At 26.1% G+C, this 21,192-nt stretch overlaps 1 protein-coding gene across 2 annotated transcripts in view; it reads left to right on the top strand.

Annotated features, from left to right (window-relative positions):
• Positions 1-1,114: 1,114 nt before the first annotated feature.
• Positions 1,115-21,192, top strand: part of LOC117174377 (vacuolar protein sorting-associated protein 13D) — a 277,354-nt gene continuing 257,276 nt past the window's right edge. For both annotated transcript variants that reach the window (XM_033363451.1, XM_033363449.1), the window contains exon 1: positions 1,115-1,464. In XM_033363451.1, the coding sequence (XP_033219342.1) occupies positions 1,368-1,464 (97 nt within the window). In that variant the 5' untranslated portion in view covers positions 1,115-1,367. The remainder of the gene's footprint in view (positions 1,465-21,192) is intronic.

The raw sequence follows: 21,192 nt of genomic DNA, 5'->3' as shown, positions 1-21,192 counted from the left end.
GAAAACACATATGTTTCTGATACATTTTTCAGGGTAGCTGAGAATAAAATCTAGTGAAAAATAAGGAAAAAATGTTAAATTATTAATAAAAAATATAATTTGTACATTATTAATTAATATTATTTATTAATAATGATATATAATTAATTATATAATAATTATTATTATTATGAATTATTTTACATAGACAAAATTAAATATAAAATACACTTCATATAATGGTGTTGAATATAATGTAGAAAATTTCACATTCTGGACAAAATCGAAAGCGAATCACGAGATACATATTGAGAACTGAAATATCCTGAAAAATAAAATTTTCGACACTGTATACAATTTCCGAATAATAAAATTATCGTATAATGAAATTTTCGAATAGCAATAAGAGTACGGAATAATGAAATTCCCGAATTAGAAAATTTCCGAATAATAAATATTTCGCTAGAAAATCGCCGAATCATAAAATATCCTAATTAGAAAATTCCTAAATATAATCAAATATTTTTTAAATTTTAATATAATTTCAATCGTAACAATTTAATTACATATTTTTTTGGTGAAAAATTCAATCATTTTGTTGAAAATGCAATATATTTCGACTTGAGATTTTAGAAAATTTAAAGTGTTACATATTGAATTCAATATAATATGAACATTAATTTAATTTAAAAAAATCTATTCCCCGATTATTCTTCTGTTTTTATTTTAAATAATAATGAAATCAATATGGTATTATTTACATTAACTTGATTTTGAAAAATTAAGTTTCCCATCATTTTCCTAATTTTAACAATAATTATTGATTTATATTAATTTAATTAAAAAATAAATTTATATCCCATTATTCTTCTATTTTCATGAAAAAATTATTCAAATTATTATACCTTGTGTTATTTACATTAATTCTATCGAGAAAAAAAACAATATTCTTACGATTTTCCCATTTTCATAAAAATCACCCTATTTCTCATCAAAAATAGCCAAAATTTGGTAATAGCCAAAAATTGAAAGCGCGGCAAACCTTAAAAAAAGACAATCGAGTATAAAAAAATATCGCAGCATCGAGATATATCGATAGTTTCAAAATGGCGCGGTCATCATCTTTAAAAATACTTCCACGGACAGTGTCACGGGTCACTTTTAACAAGTTTATCAATATAACAACAATTGAAATTGTGTAAACAAGGTTTAAGAAGATTCATCTAAATGTCAGCCTTTTGTGAGCAAAGTTTAAAATCACTGTTATTTCCTTCGCACCTCGATTTTCGGCTAAATCCGTCAGTTTCTCAGATTCGAGAAAAAAGTTTGCGTGTCCTGTGTGTGTTATTGTTGCAATAATTTAAAAAAATTAAGACGCGTTTCTCAAAATGTTGGAGGGACTCGTTGCCTGGGTGCTCAATAATTATCTGGGAAAGTACGTGGAAAATTTGAACACCGATCAGCTCAGCATTGCTCTACTCTCAGGTGAGGTTATAAATCCATTTCTCGTCTAATCATTAAAATGCAGATAAGAGGGCTATTTCTATATCCATGTTATTCTCCTTAGATGAATATTCATTTTATTATATCTCTTCATCATGTCTGACACTTTGGACTTGCAGAAATTACTCTTTCGAGAAGAAAACTTTTCGTACCTAACCTTACTTTTTTAACCTTTTCAAAGATTTGGATTCTGTTTCCCTATAATTTCGTTTATTTATTTGACTAATCGGACAAATTCAGGGTTTATATCAAACTAATGATTATTATCTCCTATAATTTTAATTACTTTGTAATATTTTAAAGAAATATTCTAATAAAACTTTTATATTTTAGTTAAATAATATTCAGCGTTCAAACTTTCTAAATTATACGATAAGTTTTGATTAAAAGTAATTGTCTCTATACTTTGAAGAGTCTCTTTAATTCCTTGCGAAATAATGTATGGAAAAAACATATATACTCCGGTTTGCTTTTATTGCCTAATTTTTATTTCCCTGTTGCAAATATCTCTTACGGATGGCAATTTAAACATTATACACAGGTCCAAAATTCTCTAAAAACAGGAGGAGGGTGGCGTCTTGACCGGGAAATTAGAGAGGAATTTAATTTTTTTTTTAAATTTTAATCAATTTAGAAAAGTGATTAATAATTTTAATTTAAAATTGATCTCTGGTTGAAAATGTAACTACTTTGTTAGAAATCTTTTATGTTTTATCTTTTTTTTTGTTGTGAAAGTTCAACTTTTTGATTTAAAATTAATATTTTTCATTTAAAAATTAAACTATTTGTTTGAAAATCTTTGAACTTTGAGGAAAATACGTGTTTTTTGTAGAAAATGAATCTTTATGGCTGAAAATTAATCAGTTTGGTTAAAAATTAAGTTCTTTAACTGAAAATTGTACTGTACCATTTTTTGTTGAAAATTGATCTTGTCTGCTTTAAAATTCGAAATTTTTTTATGAAAATTGGTCTTTTAATATATTAAAAATGCAACTATTTCGTTAAAAATTCATGTGGTTGGTTGAAAAATTGTATTTTTTGGTAGGAGATAATTCTTTTTATTTGAAAATTAATCTTTTTGTTTATAAATTTATCTTTTTCGTTTAAAATGTAATTATTCGAGTTAAATATTTATAATTTTAGTTGGAAATTCATCTTTTAGGTTAGAAAACAAATCATTTTATTGAAATTTAAAGACTTTAGTTAAAAATTCATTTCTTTGGTTGAAAAATGAGCCGTTTGTTCGACAACTTTTTTTTCTTTGGATATCTTTTTGGATTAAATTTTGTTTTTATTTGAAAATGAAACTATTATTCCATTTAAATACTCCACCATTTTAATTTTAAAATTCATCTCTTTGTTTGAACATTCACTTTTTGAGTCCAAATTTAGTCATTCAATTTTTGGTTGAAACATGATCTTTTTTAGTTGAAAATTCGTCTTTTTGTTAGAAATGAAACTTTTTGGCAAAAAATTCAATTATTCTAGTTGTACGTTTATCGTTTCAGTTAAAAATTCATCTTTCTGGTTTAAAATTCAACTATTCTAGCTAAATCTTCACAATATTATTATATAATCATCACTTTATTTGAAACTGTTACTATTTTTTTGAAAGTGATTTTTTTATTGAAAGTTATATTTTTTTGCTGAAAATTTAACTTCTTCCAAATTAAAAATGCCATAGTTAAATTAATCTGTTTGTCTAAAAGTTAAGTTTTTAAACTAAAAATGTTACTATTCCATTTTCGGTTAAAAATTATTATTATTTTAGTTTAAAATTCCACAATTTAGATGCAAATTTTTTTTAAATTTAAAATACAATTGTTTTGTTAACAATTCATATATTTGGTTGAAAAATTGTATTTTTTTGTAGAAAATTATTCTTTTTATTTGTAACATAATTTTCTTGTTTGCAAATTTATCTTTTTCATTCTAAATTTAAGAATTCTAGTTGAAGATTAATAATTTTATTTGAAAATTCTTTGCTTTGTTGGAAAATTGTACTATTTTGTTGAAAATCAAGTTTTTTGTTGTTGAAAATTAATTTTTACAATTAAGAGTTTAACTATTCCCTTCTTTTTGTTATAAAAATGGATATTTTTTAGTGGAAAATTGAAGTATTGATTTCAAATTAATTAATTTTGCAATGGTTTTCTTTGTTGTCTTAAAGAATGTTTAGAATGAATGTCATGAATTAAAATAAATGTTTTCGTTTTGTGGAAAATATCAATATGTTACATTATCAACAGCATTGATGAATTTTTTAACAAATAGTTCAACTCCCAAGCAAGAAGATTTATTTTCTACCAAAAACACGAATTATATATTCGCTTTTTAAACCAAATTATATAATTTTTTAATCAAACAATCGAATTTTCTAAAAAAAAACAATTAGATTTTCAAACCAAAAATATGAATTAAAAAAATTAATTTTTAACCAGAGTTAAATTTTCTGCTCAAGTAGTTGAATGTTTTACGCAAAAAGACGCATTTTCAACCAAAGAGATGAACTTTTAAACTACAATGATGAATTTTCCATCTTATTTTTTAATTTTCAAGGTGTAGAAATTCCCAACTAAAAAGGCGAATTTTCTACTGAACAATTAAATCTACCTCAAATATTATTTTTTACCCAAATATTTAAATTTTAATTCAGCAAAAAGATAGTTGTTTTTCGAATCAAATTGTAGAATTTTTAAACAAAAACGTTAACTTTTCTACAAAACAGTTGTATTTTGACCCCAAAAGTATGAATTTTCTGAAAAGCGAATTTTTTTACAATCTCGTTGAATTTTCAACAAAAAAGTTAATTTTAAACTAAATAGTTGAATTTTTTACAAAAATTGTGTACCTTTTAACCCAAAAAGACGAATTTTCAACAAAAATATTTATTTAAAATCAAAAAGGTTTATTTTGTACCGAATTATTCGAATTGATCAATCTAGAAAATTAATTTTCAACAAAAAGGTTGAATTTTCTATTAATCAGTTCAAACTTTAACTCAAAGATATCAGTTTTCATCCAAATATTTGAATTTATCCACGAAATAATTGAATTTTTTACCAAAAAGGCAAATTTTCTACTAAGCAGTTTACTTTTCAATTCTTTGAATTCCTTACGAAATAATAATGTTTAGCGAAAAAAGATTCCTGTTGTCTTTTATCGCTTAATTTTTATTTCCTGGTTGCAAAAGCGTTGTATTGAATACATTTTAAACACTATACACATGTCAAAATTCTCTAAAAAAAAAAGCAGAAGAATTGGGGCTGTTTTTCGTGAAAATAGGAAAATAAATTATTTTAAATAAAACAAATGTATAAATTATATATATAATAAAATAGACTAAAATAAACAGTGTTCCGCAAAAAAAGAATTTTGCTCGCAAGTTTGAGCGCGCCTAGGGCGCGCGACTGTTGATTTTCGCGCTTCGCGCTCGATTATGTATATACCTTATAATACATGTTTTATGCAACTCTGCCTGGGATTGCTTATTTCAAAATTGCAAAACAAAGAACAAATTGTATTTATCATGATTATTTTGTATTTGTTTCTTATTTTGCCTTAAATTCTATTCTAAGCTAATCATTACAATTCATAATATGGATAAAAATTGAATCATACTAATTCTTGTTTCCTTATTTAAAAATTTTTTTTCTTATTTTTAATATTGTTTTTTACGATTAAATAAAAACTACTGCGCATCTGCATAGAGTCTAATACAAGAACCTATATAGGGTCCTATATAGGAGCCTATGTCCTCTTTCGTCGTTTCTGTGCTTTTTCCAAAAATTAAATTTAATATTTTTATTTTGAATGTTATTTTTTACGACTAAAGCAAAAAATACGTGTCCTATCAAAACTATAGCTCTTTTTTGGATGAACAAGTTTTGTCTCATTTTTTCTCGTAGCTTACATCGAAAAGTGATTTATTCTTAATTTGTAGTTCTTTCCAGGGCAGCAATTTGAGCTTTTTCATTTTTTTCGTATCTTGTATAGTTTGACCAAAAAATGGAATTTTTGGATTTTTCATTGTTTTTGGTGCGATCAAATTTGGAATGTTAAACTTTTCGACCAAATTAAAAAAAGTTGTTATCATAATCCTGCAGGGCTTTCAAAAAGGAAAGTTTTTCTTCTCTTGACTTTTTTTCATATAATGCGTTGTTTGGCTGAAAATGTTCACTTTAGTTTATTTTTTGGATTTTGAAAATGCTATAACTCTAGTAATTTTTGATTTTTCGAAAAAAGTTATTAGGATAAATTGTTCAACTTTTTGAATACTATGAATAACCGTACAGAGAGTTTTTGAATTTTTAAAGAAGTCTCAAAAATATTCAAAATGTACCCACTTTTTGAATTTCTTTCTAAAATGGCTTATCGTGTTCACAGACAGACAGACACATTAGTAAAAATCTGTTTTTCGGATTCTTGGGGTCTCTAAACGTGGAAATTTGACGAAAAATGGGGGGGGGGGGTGTCTAATACCTTCTCTGATGAGAATGTAAAAAGTTTTTAATTTTTAGTCCAAAAGTGGTTTTAAAACAAATTGTTGAATTATAAACCGAAAATTGTGTATTTTTAATAGAAACGTTAATTCTAAGCCGTAAAACACGAATTGATAATAAATACGCATAATTTTAAACGAAATAGATAAATCTGCAATCAAGAAATATTTTTTAGTCAAAGAAAAACAAAGTTAACGAATTGTTGAATTTTTAAACTAAAAGGAAAAAATGTACATTAAAGAATTAAATTTTATTTTCAACCAGAACATATGAATTTTCAACAAAAAATTCGAATTTATCAACCAAATATGCAAAATTGCTGAACTTTTATCCCAAAAACATGATTTTTCAATAAAAAGGTCTTTTTTCAACTAAATAGTTGAATTTTCTATTAAATTTTCAAATTTTCAAGCTTAAAAATGAATGTTTTATAAAACATTTTAATTTTCAATTCAAAAATCTACATTTTCAACCAGTAAAATTTTTAAACTAAAGAGCCGAATTTGCTGCAAAACAATTAAATTTCAATAAAATAATTTAATATTTCACCAAACCGTGGAATTTTAAATTATTATTATTATCATTATTATTATTATTATTATTATTATTATTATTATTATTATTATTATTACAGTTAAATTATCTACACAAAAATATGAATTTTCAAAAAAAAAAGAAAACAGTTTATTGTGAATTATTATAAAACCGTATTTTTAATAAATTAGTTAAATGTTAAACCAACGAGATGAAACTTAAACCAGGAAAAAATTTTCAGTCAACTGAAAAAAGACAGTGTTAACCAGTTTAGGAGTTTCCAACCAACAATATAATTCAATTTGTCTATTTATTTGTTGACCGGGAATTTTACCAATTTCTAAGAAAAAAAATCTGTTCAAGTTGGATTTTAACAATTTAAAAAAATTATTATTTCTACTGTTATATGTTTCATTTATGATATCATTCAGTTTACAATTCATCATTGAAAAAATATTTTATTTTAAAAATGCCGTTTTAAAAACTTGAAAAATTAAAAATTGGAGCGCTTGAAATCGACAATTTTGGACATAACAAATTTTTGGTTGATCAACTGTGAATTCAAATTACAGTGATTTTTAAAATTGAACTATACTCTAAGATTCAAACATTGAATAATGATTTATTTTACAAGACGAGTCAGAATCAGTTCAACGTTTAGGAACTTCCAGATTTGAACGTTAGAAATTAAACAGTTTCAATTGGAAAGTCTTAGTAGTTAAACAAATGTGATTATTATTAATTAATAAATTATTATATTCAGTTTATTAAATTGCAGATATTGTTTCAGTCTCAAATTTGAAATTTTTTAATTTTTTAATTAAAAAAAGAACAGTTGCTTAGTATTTATAAATATTTCACTCTTCATTTAAAATCAGTAATTAAAAAAAAAATATTTATAAAAATAAATAAACTTTAAAGCTTTAAGTTTTAAGAATTAAATGAGATTTAAATTAAATTAAAAATCCTATTTAACGTCCAATAATCAAGTTAATGTACAGAAATCCGGAAAATAAAACTAAGAATCTAACGATAAAATTTGGACAACCACCATTAAATGTTCCTATTGCAATCTGAAAAATAAAAAAATTCCTTTATTTTTCCCCTAAAAAAGAAACGATTTCTTCTTTTGGAAAAAAATAAAAAAGAAGATTTTTCTTTCCTCTTTTTCATTTTTGTCCAAAAGAAGAAATTTTTTCTTTTCTTTTTTAGGGGGAAAAAAGAAATTTGTTATTTTTTTCATATTGCAATAGGAACACTTTATGGTGGTCTCGGTTTTATTTTTAGGAATTTTGCATGTTACTATTTTAATTGTTCTATTTGGAAACTTTTAATTTAAAATTAAAATTGTTGCATTTTAATGTGTAAATAAATATTGAAAACCTATTATTCCTCGAAAAAATTCGAGTAAGTTGAAGAAATATTTGGAAGTTCCGTAAAGATGAAAAACTAATGTAAAATTTTTAATATGAAAATTATTAATAACAAATGTGTAGCTCTTTTTTAGAGGAAAAATTATTGTTTTATTTTTTTTCGTAGCTTATGTCGTTTGTCCAAAAATCTAATGTTTTATTTTTAATGTCGTTTTTTTACGAATAAAACAAAAACTACGTGCCCTATCAAAAAGTAAATAATGTCAAATTTGTAGATATTTTTGGTTGCCCAATTTTTTTTGATTCATCTTTTATCTTGCCTTGCATATTTTCACCACAAAATAAAATGTTTTATTTTTCATTATTTTTTAGGTCGTCAAAATTAGAATTTTCGATTTTTCGAGAAAATTCTAAAAGCTGTTATGATAATCTTGTAGGGCTTTCAAAATTCAATGTTGTCACTTTCTTCACTTTTTTCATATCATGCGTGGTTTGGTTTAAAATGTTCCTTTTCGTTTCTTTTTTGCGGGGGATTTTGGAAATACTTTTGGGAATGGTGGTCTACCATTTCGCCACCTGGTACGGAAATCTGGAACTAGAAAAAGTGGGTACAATTTTAAAGAGGTATTTTGTTTTGCGCATAAAAGTGTTTTTACTATTGTTTTGTTGTTTTGTGAACTATAAAACAATGATTGAATACTAAAAAACAAATCTTCATAAAAAAAACCAATAGTTGTAGATAGAATTTCCATCTTATAACGTGAAAAAACACATATTTTTGAAACACAAAGATTAATTTTCTATTTGAAAAAATTGTTTCAAACAAATAATAGAATTTTCAACTTAATTATTTTTCAATTCAAGAACAATATTATTAAAAGTATTTAAAATAAAATAGAATTCACTTAAAATCAGGCAGGTTCTACACATTATTTAGCAGAATCTCTCAGCGATTAAAACTGTTTTATAGTAAATTATGCAAGACATTTTTTTCTAATCTAAGACAAAATAATTAAATTTGGACATCTATGCTAAGAATAATAAAAAACAGATTAATTTTTTACCCATAACATTAATTCTCTACAAAAAAAACGATTAGTTTTCAACCAACAATGATATAATTAAAATTTTCCTTAAAGACATTAATTTTTAATAAACAACAAAAAAATCAAGAAAAGAGTTCAATCCTAAATAACCAAGATAAGATTTTAACAAAGAAAAATAATTTTCTACCAGAAAAATAAACTTTCAAATGAAAAAATTAATTTTTAATTAAAAATATTTTTTTTCATCCTGAAATTGTGCAGTTGAATTTTTAATCAATTTTCAACAACATAATTGAACCCTAATCAAAAAGATCAGTTTTCAAACAAATAGTGGAGTTTTTAACTAAAAAACATAAATTTTTAATTAAAAATATAAATATATAAAATCAGAAATAGGATAATTCCTTTTTAGTTAAAACAATTAATATTTAACAACAAGCAATTAAATTTCAACAAATTAATTGAAATTTTACTAAAATAGATGCATTTGATGATACATACATAGTTGAACTTTCAAGCAAACAGATGTATTTTCAACCCAAAAATATCCATTTTTAATTTCAAATTTCAGTGTTCCACCAAGAGCGGAATAGTTAAATTTTCAGTTAGAGAATTTAATTTTTACGAAAAAAAAACGAATTTTCATCGAAATATGTGCATTTTCAAAACAAAGGGTTGAATTTTCAACTACAAAAGATGAATTTTCAAGGAAGTAGTTTTATATTTCTAACAAAAAACACAAATTTTCAACAAAATACATACATTTTCAAACAAATAATTCCACTTTTAACTAAAAAAGATCAAGGTTCAAGAAAAAATATCAAATTTTAAAGAAAAATAGAATAATGCAGTTTTTAGTTTATAAAAGTTAATATTCAATCAAAAAAATGAAATCTTGTACAGATTATTTCAAATCTTAACTAAAACAGAATTTGACACCAAACAGTAGAAGTTTTAACAAAAAATATGAATTTTCAATCAGAAAGATTAATTTTTATTAAAGAAATTTTTCTAATAAATAACAGAATTTTAAGGAAATTGTGGATGTAAGTTGTTGGCTTTAGGGTCAGGTGAATTGAAATTAATTAAGTTGTTTCAAACGTTTCAGCACACAATGGTGGCCTATATCAGAGAATTTTATTAAATGTATGAAAAGTACACAGTATCTTTTAAGTACGCAGTTTTAGAATTGAAAGCAGTATTTTTTGATTAATATCTTAGTTATGAACTAATAAAAAATGAAAATTACTTATTTTTAAATTTAAATTCTGTTTAATTTTATTAAGAACTATTGATAAATCTTGCAGTAATCTTAAAACATTATTTTATTTTAAAGAAGTGTAATTGATGAGAAAACAATACCAAGTTAATCGAAAAAGTGTTGTCATCAATTTTTTATTTAATGAAACCATTTTCAATCGAAAATGTTGTTTACAAATGATTTTTTCAGTGACGTATATGTAATTATATTAAATTTTTTATTATTTTATTCCTTTTTTGTTATTTTTCAGATGATCTGTTAGTACGAAATTTATTATTATAAATTGTAAGAAACCTTATACAGATGTAAATTGTTTTCAACTAAATTAATTTTCAATCCAAGAACAATATTATAAAAAGTATTTAGAATAAGATAGAAATCACTTAAAATCAAGCAGGTTCTATACATTATTTAGCAGAATCTCTCAGCGATAAAAATTATTTTATAGTCAATTATGCAAGACGTTTTTTCCCATATAAGACAATAAAAAGTCGAATTTGGACATCTACGTTAAAAATAATATAAAACTGATTAATTTTTTACCCATAAAATTAATTCTCTACAAAAGACGATTATTTTTTAAAAAAACAATGGTATAAAGAAAATTTTCCTCAAAGTCATTATTACGTAGTTGAAGTTTCAAACAAATAGATGAATTTTCAACCAAGAAGATTAATAAAGAATTTAATTTTTAACAAAAAAAAAAACGGAATGTGCAACTTAATAGTTTTGTTCTTAATCACAAAGATGAATGTTCAAACCAAAGGGTTGAATTTTCAACTAAAAAAGATAAAATTTTAATTTCAAATATCAATTCTCTACTAAAAATGAAATAGTCCAATTTTATTTTACAGAAATTAATTTTTGACTAACTATGAAAGAATTTTCAAAAAAATAATAATTGAACCCTCAATGAAGAAGATGAATTTTCAACCCCGAAGATTAATTTCCCTGTTTAAAAAGACGGTTTAAAAAAATTATATTTTTAACAAAAAAAGATAATTTTTTTTAAATATCATTTTTCTATATAAAATTTCAATTATGAAGTTTATTTTTCTACCAAAAATAACGAATTTTCAACCAAAAATAGTAGAATCGAAATTTCTTTTAAAAAAATTTGTTTTTGACAAACTGAAAAGGATTTTTTTTAAATAACTCAATCCTTAATGAAAAATATTAATTTTCAACCAAAAATAGTATGTTTCTACAAAAAATTACGAATTTTCTACAAAATCTAGAAAGTTTCAAACAAACGTATGATTTTTATCTAAAAAAATTTCATTTTTTAACCAGAAGTAATATAAGCAGATTTTATCATTATAGAAATTAATAAAAAAAATAGAAATTTGAAGAAAATAGTTGAATTTCCAATCAAAAAGGTTCGCTTTGAACCAAGACAGATGGAGCCTCAATTATAAACTTAATATTCAACGAAAAATTTAATAATTCATTTTTTAGTTAAAAAAATAATTTTCAACTTAAAGAAGTGCAATTAAAAAGAAAGCTGAGTTCTCTACCAAAACAGATTGCAATTAAAAATATCAATACGTTTTTAACAAAAATGGAAAGTTAAATTTTCACTTTAATAAATTAATGTTGAAAAAAAAGAATTGTCAGAAAAATGGTTGAATCCTAAATCAGCAAGAAGAATTTTCAAACAAGAAGATTAATTTTTAACAAAATCCGTAAATTTTTGAACAATTAGTTAGATTTTTGACTAAAAAGATTAAACTTTAATTAAAAAAAATACTTTCTCACTAAAAATGTCATAGTTTAATTTTCTATTAAAAAAATTAATTTTCAACAAAAAAAGTGTTATAAAAATTATTTCAAAGGAGATCGAATCCATTTACCATTAGGCAGACGCTCCAATTCAAGTCTTTGAATCGATAAGGAAGGAAATTTGGTTGTTTTTAGATTAAATTTTAAGAAAACTATTTTTTCGTCATAAAAAAATTCTTTGTTCAAAAGATTGATTTTTAACCAATAAGATTAATGTTTTACAAAAAAGATGAATTTTGAACCAATTACTTGATTTTTAAACTATAAGGGAACAGTTTAAAAAAATTTTTTGTTGAAAATGTTCAACAATTTAGATGCATTTTTTTATATCTTGACTAAAATTGTTTCTTGGTTAAAAACTCATCTTTATGGGTAGAAACTTGATTTTCTTACTGAACACGAACAAAATGAAAATGTATCCCTTTAAGTTGAAAATTCAACTGCTTTTTAAAACTTGCGTTTTTGGGTGGAAAACTCAACAATTTTGTAGATATTTTTCTTTTTTCTTTGCTCATTCTAGAGCTTTGCGCTCGATAATATATGCATATATACATCTACAACTGTAATTTGGTAGTTGTGAATTATGTTTTGTTAAACCTCCTTGGTTTAGGACTGAATTATTTTATTTAAAGTTTGTATTTTTTGTTTTATTCGACTACTTGGTTAAATGTTAAACTAAATGAGTAAAAATGGATCTTTTTTGGGTTGAAGATTCATCATTTTAGTTGAAAATTCTTTCTTTCTTTGGTTGAGAATTAATCTTTTTTGTTGAATATTTATCTAATTGTTTTAAGGTTGAACGTCCTTTTACAAATTAATTTTTTTGTAGAAGATTCATTATTTTAGTTAAAAATGTATCTCTGGTTAAAAATTTTCTTGAAATGAATTTTTTTATTCAATTCAGATGTTGTTGGCCAAATTTTTAAACAAAAAAATGAATGTTTAATCAAGAAGAGTTGCATTAAAAAAAAGAATTCTCAATGAAAACGTAGTGGTGGATATCTTAAAAAACAAGAAAAGATTTTCAACAAACTATTGAAATTTTTTATCAGATTTGAATTTTCAAACCAGCGTGTAAATTTTCGACAAAGCAGTTGACTTTTTAACCTACAAATATGAATTTTAGATAGAAAATGTAATATTTGATATTTCAATTAATGCAAATGCTGCCAAGAGATGCTTTGTAAAATAAGGAAACGAATTTTCAATCATAAAGATTAATTTTCTATAAGAAATTCGAATTTAAACCAAAAGTAGCAAAGTTACTTTTTTACACAAACAGTTAATTTATTTCCGAAAAACAGAATTTAAAAAAAAAATAGTAAATTTTTCAACCAAAGAGATGAATTTTTAACTACAATTATGAATTTCTCAACTAGAAAGGCGAATTTTAAACAAATAAAGAATTGCCAGTTAGGAAATAAAAAAATTTGTCCCACTTCTTAAACTTACAAAGTAGTGTAATGATTTGGTATAAATCGGAATAATGAAACAGTTATTACTAAAAATTTTATAACATTGAACGCATAAACTAATGTTGGGGAGACTTAACCAAGATTTTCAGGGAAGAGTTTACCAAGTGGTAATAAGCTTATTACATGTGTTTTCCAACATATAAGGTCATTGTTTATTATTACAATGGGCGTTCAAAAATTTTACTAAATTGATTTATCAAAATTGTGGTGTAAGAATGCGAAGTTCATTATTTAAAGAATATGATTATCATCAACGTGAGCTACAAAGTCGTAGTAAATGCTATTCATCAATATTGAATGTAAATTAATCTTTAATAACAAAAAACTCATTTGGAGTAAAATATTTCATTTTCGACCTAAAAATAAAGAATTCGTTGAAATCCTATGATAAAAGATTAATCACAGTTTCAGATGCAAAACTCATCCCTTGATGCCTTGTATTATTTTATACTAATACTTTGTAACATTCATTAAATATGTATAACATAGAAAATATAGGCTTTTCATTTATTCTTTTTCATATAAAGATAAATAGGCGCGCGCCGTGGCGCGCGCAAGACTGCTACTATTTAAAAAATTCCAAAGTACTTTAGAAATCTTTCAAAGATGTCAAGGTGTTTCAAAATATTTTGAAGGTTTAAATATATTTGAGAGTATTTTAAAAGGTTTCAAGGAATTTTCAATTTATTACAGTAATCTAATATGAGATTTTAAAAGATTTGATATATCTTAGGATATTTTAATAGATTCCGGGGCATTTTCAATTGATTTCAATAATTTAGTATGAGATTTTAAAGGATTTGAAATATTTTAGGGTATTTTTAAAATTGCAAGGAATTTTCAAGAGCTTTGAAAAAATTCAAGAGATTTTAAAGGATTTAAAATATTTTAGGATATTTTAAAGCATTCCAAGGAATGTTCAATTCATTTCAATAATTTCATGCGATTTAAAAGAATTCGAACTATTGTATGTTTCATTGAAAATTGATCTTTTTTAGTTGAAATTTTTTGTATTTGATTGAATATTCGTCTTTCTTAGTAGAAAATTCATCTTTTTTGTCGAAAATTTAATTACGATTAAACATTGATTTTTTGTATAGAAAATTAGTCTTGGTAGAAAATAAATTTCTTTTTTAAAAAATTCATGTATTTTATTAAAAATTCCTTTTTTCAGTATATAGTTCAGCCTTTTGGATAAAAATTTAAATTTTTCTTCAAACATTTAACTAATTTGTTAAAAAAATTTTAACCATTTTTTTCTAATTTATGTATTTTCTTCAAAATTTATTTTTTTTGGCAGAAAACTAATTGTTTCAGTTAAAAGTTCAACTATTATTATTAATAAATAGTCAACCAGTCATTAATATTGATATAATATTTTATAATTATAATATTAACATTGATAATATATATAGTAGTAATAATATTCATACTTATACTCGTATACACCTGAAAAACATAGCCTCAAAATCGACTCATGCATGAAATGAAGAATCACGCGAAACATTAAATTCGCCAAATTCTTCCATTTCTTTAAAATGGGACTCGAGATATAAATAGAAGACCACCGAAATCTTCCGAAGCTTTCAGATCGGCATCGTCGTGCAGCAGAAAACCGAAGTCGAATCGTGCATTTTCGGCTTGCACACGAACTCACAGTGGTAATCATGCACCCTCTGTTTTGCGCCTCCCAATTGGTAGGTATGGTGGGGGTAAATTTGTGGCTCGTTCTGGCAGCACAGATTTACGAGCACTTTCAATGCTGGTACTGACACTGAAAATTATTTTTCAAGCATATATACAGCATAATTTATATACATCTGAAATGTTTTAAAATTATCTTTGAAAATTTGTTTGCAGGTCGAACAAATGATGATTATTCTGAAACAATCAGAAGCAAGTTTTTAATTATCTTCGACCCTTCTTAATGTATGTTTCAACCTCAAATTAAATCCCATTCTCAGTCCATGTCTCAGCCCTAAATTCAATCTGAATGTATGCGAGTCTCACTTATCAATCATACTAATTTCACGCTTTAACATCATCTTCAATCCGAACCAATACCGAATTGATTTTTCAATCCGCGCCTTCAATCCTTTTGAATCCGTAGGTCTTCTTTAATTCAACGAGAATGAATCCGACACTAGTCCGAATGAATAGTTTCACTGTTTCTCTATCCGATTCCAAAGACAAATGAATCCAAGAATCATCGCAAGCAAGTTTTGATATTTTCAATGCTCTTACGTCCGTGAACTCAATCCGAGAAAATCGCGAATCAATCCAAACCCAGCTTTTAATACTTTTCTATTCGTGCGTGAACATAAATAGACTTGAATCTTAAGAAATTTAAACTAAATTAAAATTAAATTTAATATCCTATTTAAAGTCCAATAATCAAGTTAATTTATAGAATTCCTGAAATTGAAACCAAGAATCCAACGACCAAATTTGGACGACCACCATAAAATGTTCCTATTTTTATTTTTATTATTATCAAATCACAATAAAAAACATTTTTAATAATATTTGCCAACGTGTTGATATTTATACAGTACCTTTATTTATACAGTGCCCTTATCAAGGCAAAACAAATTTTAGCAGGTAGGAACAGCAACGAAACAACGATGCTCTCTCTTTGATACCTGAGAATCAAGTCAAAGAGAGATCATCGTCGTTTCGGTGCTGTTCCTACCGGTTCAAATTTTTCTTACCTTGATAAGAGTTTTGTATGATTATCAAAACCTTGGTGAATATTATTCACAAATAAAAAGAAGAAATAAAAAGAGAAGGAAAGTGATTTAATTGGTTGCCTTCTCATTTTTATTTTCTCCTTTTTATTTTTTTTTCAACAAATTTTTTTCTTTTTTAGGAGCATTTTATAGTGGATGTTCAAGTTTGGTCGTTGGATTCTTAGTTTTATTTTCTAGAATTCTATACATAAACTTGAATCCTAACACGCCTTTAATCCTCTTCAATCCGATGAATCCGCGCCTTTTCAATCCTTCTCAATTCATGCAAGAACATTAACTTCAATCCGATTTAATTCGAATCAATTTCAGATATTTAGAATAAGTATCATTGATATTAAAGACTTAATACACAAGTGTTTTTTTTTGTTAAGCAGAATACATGCTGTACAAATTCATAAAAAAGGAAATTTTTTTATACAAAATAATCTTAAGTAGCATGACATTACTTTACTTATGAACAAATTTCCAATTTTGCTATCGTAATAATATACTTCTTTGTCTTCTATACGATTTAAACAAGTATTTAAAATTAAAAGGTTTGATGTTTTTATTATAATGAAATATTATATGTATGATTTTAAATCTTTTGTATTTGATAATAAATTAACAATTAAGAAAAAAAAATGCATAAATAATATACGAATTTTATCGTCGTTTTTTATTAGATAAATATGTTTTGTTACCATGCCATTTATGATATGACATTGAAAATATTTTTAAATTGCAAGTAACGCAATTTTTTCAAAACCACCAATTTGACTTTTTTATCGCACAGAACAATTTATAGACATTTTTTTAACATTTTATTTTGGTAAGTATGCAGCGCCTAGCATACAGATATTAATGCCAAACATTTACTATCTTTTTGAGATGTCAGGCGTAAAAATATTTTTATGTTAAGGGCATGTGATACTTCGTCGTGTGGTCAATCGGGTACAGTTCCCCCCGTTTTTTCTTATAAAATTAAAAAAAAAAATTAAACTGAATTTAGAGATGCTACACTAGATGCTACATACTAGCGGTTTTCAGCCGTCCAAACTAAAATTTTTGTTTGGTCAAATGGAAAGGATTTATCATTATTTTTATTTATCATTATATATATATATCATTATCATTAACTCTTCACAGAAAAAACGAAAGATAAAGTTTACATCGATATTGAGTGAAAGATTCACCGCAACAAAAAGTAACCTTACCGGATAAACTTTACTGGAATCGAAGATAATTTTCGGTTTTTAACCTTGCCTGGATAATCTTTCGCCTTATAATCGCTTCACTTTTATTCGAGATGTAGCGAGGATTGCGACGCCAGCGCTATCTATCGTCGTTTAACTTCATTAAATTTGAGAGAACCGGGGATTCCCATCTGTCAGTTGCTTTTTGCGCTTTTTGCTAAATGGTATTAAGTAAGTTTTAATTCCTCTACAATAGTCTAATTTATTTCGGAGGAAATATATCTGTTAGAGGAAATGTTTCTAGATTACTTTAAATTTTGATATTTGGATTTCGAACTTAGTTTCTTTCATGAAATATATCCATTGACAAATTTTCGTTTCTCAAATTGCACTCTGCAAAGTCTGAAATCCCTTCTCCAAAATTAAACAAAACATATACTAGAATATTTTCTGGTTCTCGAATTATCATTAAAAATGTCTTGTCGAAATACCTTTGGTGAGATTATGCCCACGCGACTATTTTTAGAATAAAAATCACCTAATTGGTCACTGCTCTCACCACTAAGATTCCGAAGGATAACAATTACTGTATTTCAACATGCGACACTCGAATTAGTAATAAGAGCACTCGCCGACTACGAAAAATCAGGAAATACGGCAGTGATAATAATTGAAAATCATCATTATTATATAATCTTTTTTATTTATTTTTTTAATCATTATTATATAAATCATAAAAAATGAGGGCAAACACACACAATTTAATTCGATTTCTTATAATAGTATTCTTCAATATCGCTGTTTCATTTTTTTAAATTCCATCTTAAATGTACAAATGGCATCTGTGTCACATCACTTATCGAAAACCAGAGTCATATGAAACGGAAAGAGTTTAGAGAGTTTGTAGAGTTTATGGAGTTGTCAGTAATTTGATAAATTGATGGATATTTTCCGTAACATTTACTTAATTGATTCCTGAACCTGAAGTACATTAATATATTCTTTGCAACAAAGTAGCTCGAAGCAGGGAAGTTAAATCGACGATACCTTCGATTTGAGCAAAAAATATGCGAGGGTGAGAAGAAATATGACATGACTTATCAAAACTGCGGTGTCTAGAAACACTTGTTCTTTATTAGTCCCAATTCCAATTAGTAAGGTTTTGGGATATCGATAAAAGCAGATGTCTTGATCGGAAGGACAGTCAAGTTTTTTACGATTAAACCCATAAATCGCTTGAAGTGAACCTTCCAAACAATAACTAGAGAACACGAGTTTACTGACATTGTACATGAACCGACTCATATGAGGAAATAATATAAAATAACCAGAAAAAGAAAGGCTCATTACTCCGACTACAATTCCGGCAAAAGTTCCAGCAAGCGGAGAAAGCATAGTACCAAAAATTAGACCTATACCTTCTCCAATGAAGCAAATCAGAACTATCATATTTGTGAGCATGAAAAACCTACACCATTCTAGTGGCTGACTAGTCATAATATATGCAATTCCTAATGAATAAGTGATGAAAAAAAGCTGTACATGTAGATGAATTATAAGAGAGCAGATAAAATAGGTCCTGACTTTGTACCAGCCGTTTAGGTGCTCTTTCCTGATAATGTGAAGTTCAAGGGGAAATTTTAAAGTCGCGGGCACTAGGCTGCAATAAAAGAGAATCAAAACTAAAAATACCATCATTCCAATATTACTTTGAACTTTAAAAGCATTCATACCAATGTCAAAATACGTCAGTCCTACAAGTACAGGTATGGCTGTATAAATTATCATCTTAAGTAACGTTCCAAACAAGTCTTTGTAATATCTCATCAGACAGTATTTGGCAATAATCGCCGCCTTTCTGAATTCAGAAGGTGAATTCACACTCAAAGTTTTCATTTTTTCTTCTTTAATCTTCACATCTGTTTTCCTCCAAGAAGAGCTTTGTGCAGCCGCCAGTCTTTTGTTGAAATTTCCATATTCATTAGACATCACCTGTTGAAGAAAGTAACTTCAAGTATTTAAAATTATTCACATTTATATGTATTTGTATTGTACTCAATTCCTTTATGTTTGTGTTTCAAATTGAAGTAAAATGTCACAAGAATAAACATTCTGTGTTTTTAAAATTAATGCATATTATTCATATTCTTTTTGATAATTATTATTGAAGTTTCAACAGATTATGGGCCCAGGTCCAGTAAAAATATTGTTTGTGTGGCTAAAAATATAATCCACTTATTAAAAAGTACATGGTGGAATTTTCTACAAATATATCGAATCTATTATTGTTGGGTAACGCCGGATTCGACAGAGAAAAAGCTGCATACCTTTTTCTTTATTTTTCAATCTAAATACAAATCAAGAAAGTACTTTCGAATGCAATTACTAAACTTTATGAAAGAACGAAAGGAGCATCCTGAAAGATGCATGATAAGGTCCACGTCAAGTGATAACAAGAATTTTCTTCATATAATGAGTTTTGGATGTAGCCTGACGTATACAGTTATATATTAGTGAAGAAAAATTCCCTCAAGCGATTTTTAAAAATTCGAAAAATTGGCGGAGATATAGGAGTTTGAAATTTTTTGTAGCTTTTTTTAAATATTCCATATCTTTGATTCTGATTAACCGATTTGACTTTTTAAGCTCTGAAATTGTTCATATTAATACTGCGTGGCGTAGAGCAGTTCTGTGACTCTTCAGAAACCTCAATGCTTTTAATTAAACACATTGATTTATAAAGTTCGTAAGTAAAGGTGAACACCTTGGCTAGAAACAATTTTCCTTTTTTTAAACATAATTTCCAACAATCGGATGAGTAAGAGCGACATATAAACAAAAAAGTTAGTATGGGATAAAAGAATTCACTATTTAGTTTGAGGAACCTGGAACGTTTTACGTATTTGACTCGAGTTTTCAAATACGGTTATTATATTGAACTCTTCGGAATTAGAAAAAAGCTTTGTCATCACTTCGGTCTTCGAAATAAGAATGACAGCGTTTATTTGTTGTGCATCCTCAATTGTAAGACATTTGTTAAACTTTTCGCTTAACAATGCTTGTTCTGCTTTGTATTCGTCGTTACTGCAGCATTCCACATGAAGATCTTTGAAATGTCCTTTAGCCCAGTCGTACATTCCTCTAGCATTTGTGATCTGATTTTCGTACGGACGCTGAAGGTTGGTTCTAGCAGCCGCCATTTTGTGATGCATCACGAGGACTTTCATCATGTGCAGTTGCATGAAAGTTCCATTCCGCTTTACATCTGAAGTCTTGCTCGTGGAGTGTTAAGTTGGCAAAGTTCTTACGATTTTTGTATTGTGCTGCTGAACCATCTGAATTGTATACAATAACAAACTTCACAGTAATTCTTACTTGTTCTCTTAAAAAAGATATTAGCTTCTTCTGATAAAGTTGCACAGATATCGCATTTTGTTCTTTTATATCGGATATTATAGCGTAACTTGTGTGTTTTAACTTACCTTCAGATGTTCTGTAGTATATCACAAAAGACTGTACTGTAACTTATGTTTTGGATCAATGATTACCTTGAGAAGCACCTTCTAAATTAATCGTGTGTTTTTCATCAAAATCTAGTTAAACAAGAATTTTACCAACTAATAAATTATATGTAACGCTATTGATATACATACTTTATCGTTAGGCAAAAAAAACATGTAATAATAATTAACGCTATTGATATACATACTTTATCGTTAGGCAAAAAAAAACATGTCGAAGAAGTCGTTATATCTTCGCTTAAACCGTTAAAAAATGTATCTACTGGGGCCGCAACAGTTCCTAAATCTGAT

The sequence above is a fragment of the Belonocnema kinseyi genome, chromosome 6 (genome assembly GCF_010883055.1).
Source record: "Belonocnema kinseyi isolate 2016_QV_RU_SX_M_011 chromosome 6, B_treatae_v1, whole genome shotgun sequence".
NCBI classification, from domain to species: Eukaryota; Metazoa; Arthropoda; class Insecta; order Hymenoptera; family Cynipidae; genus Belonocnema; species Belonocnema kinseyi.
Note: the sequence above shows the minus strand (reverse complement) of the source record. Positions and strands in the feature narration are given on the sequence as shown.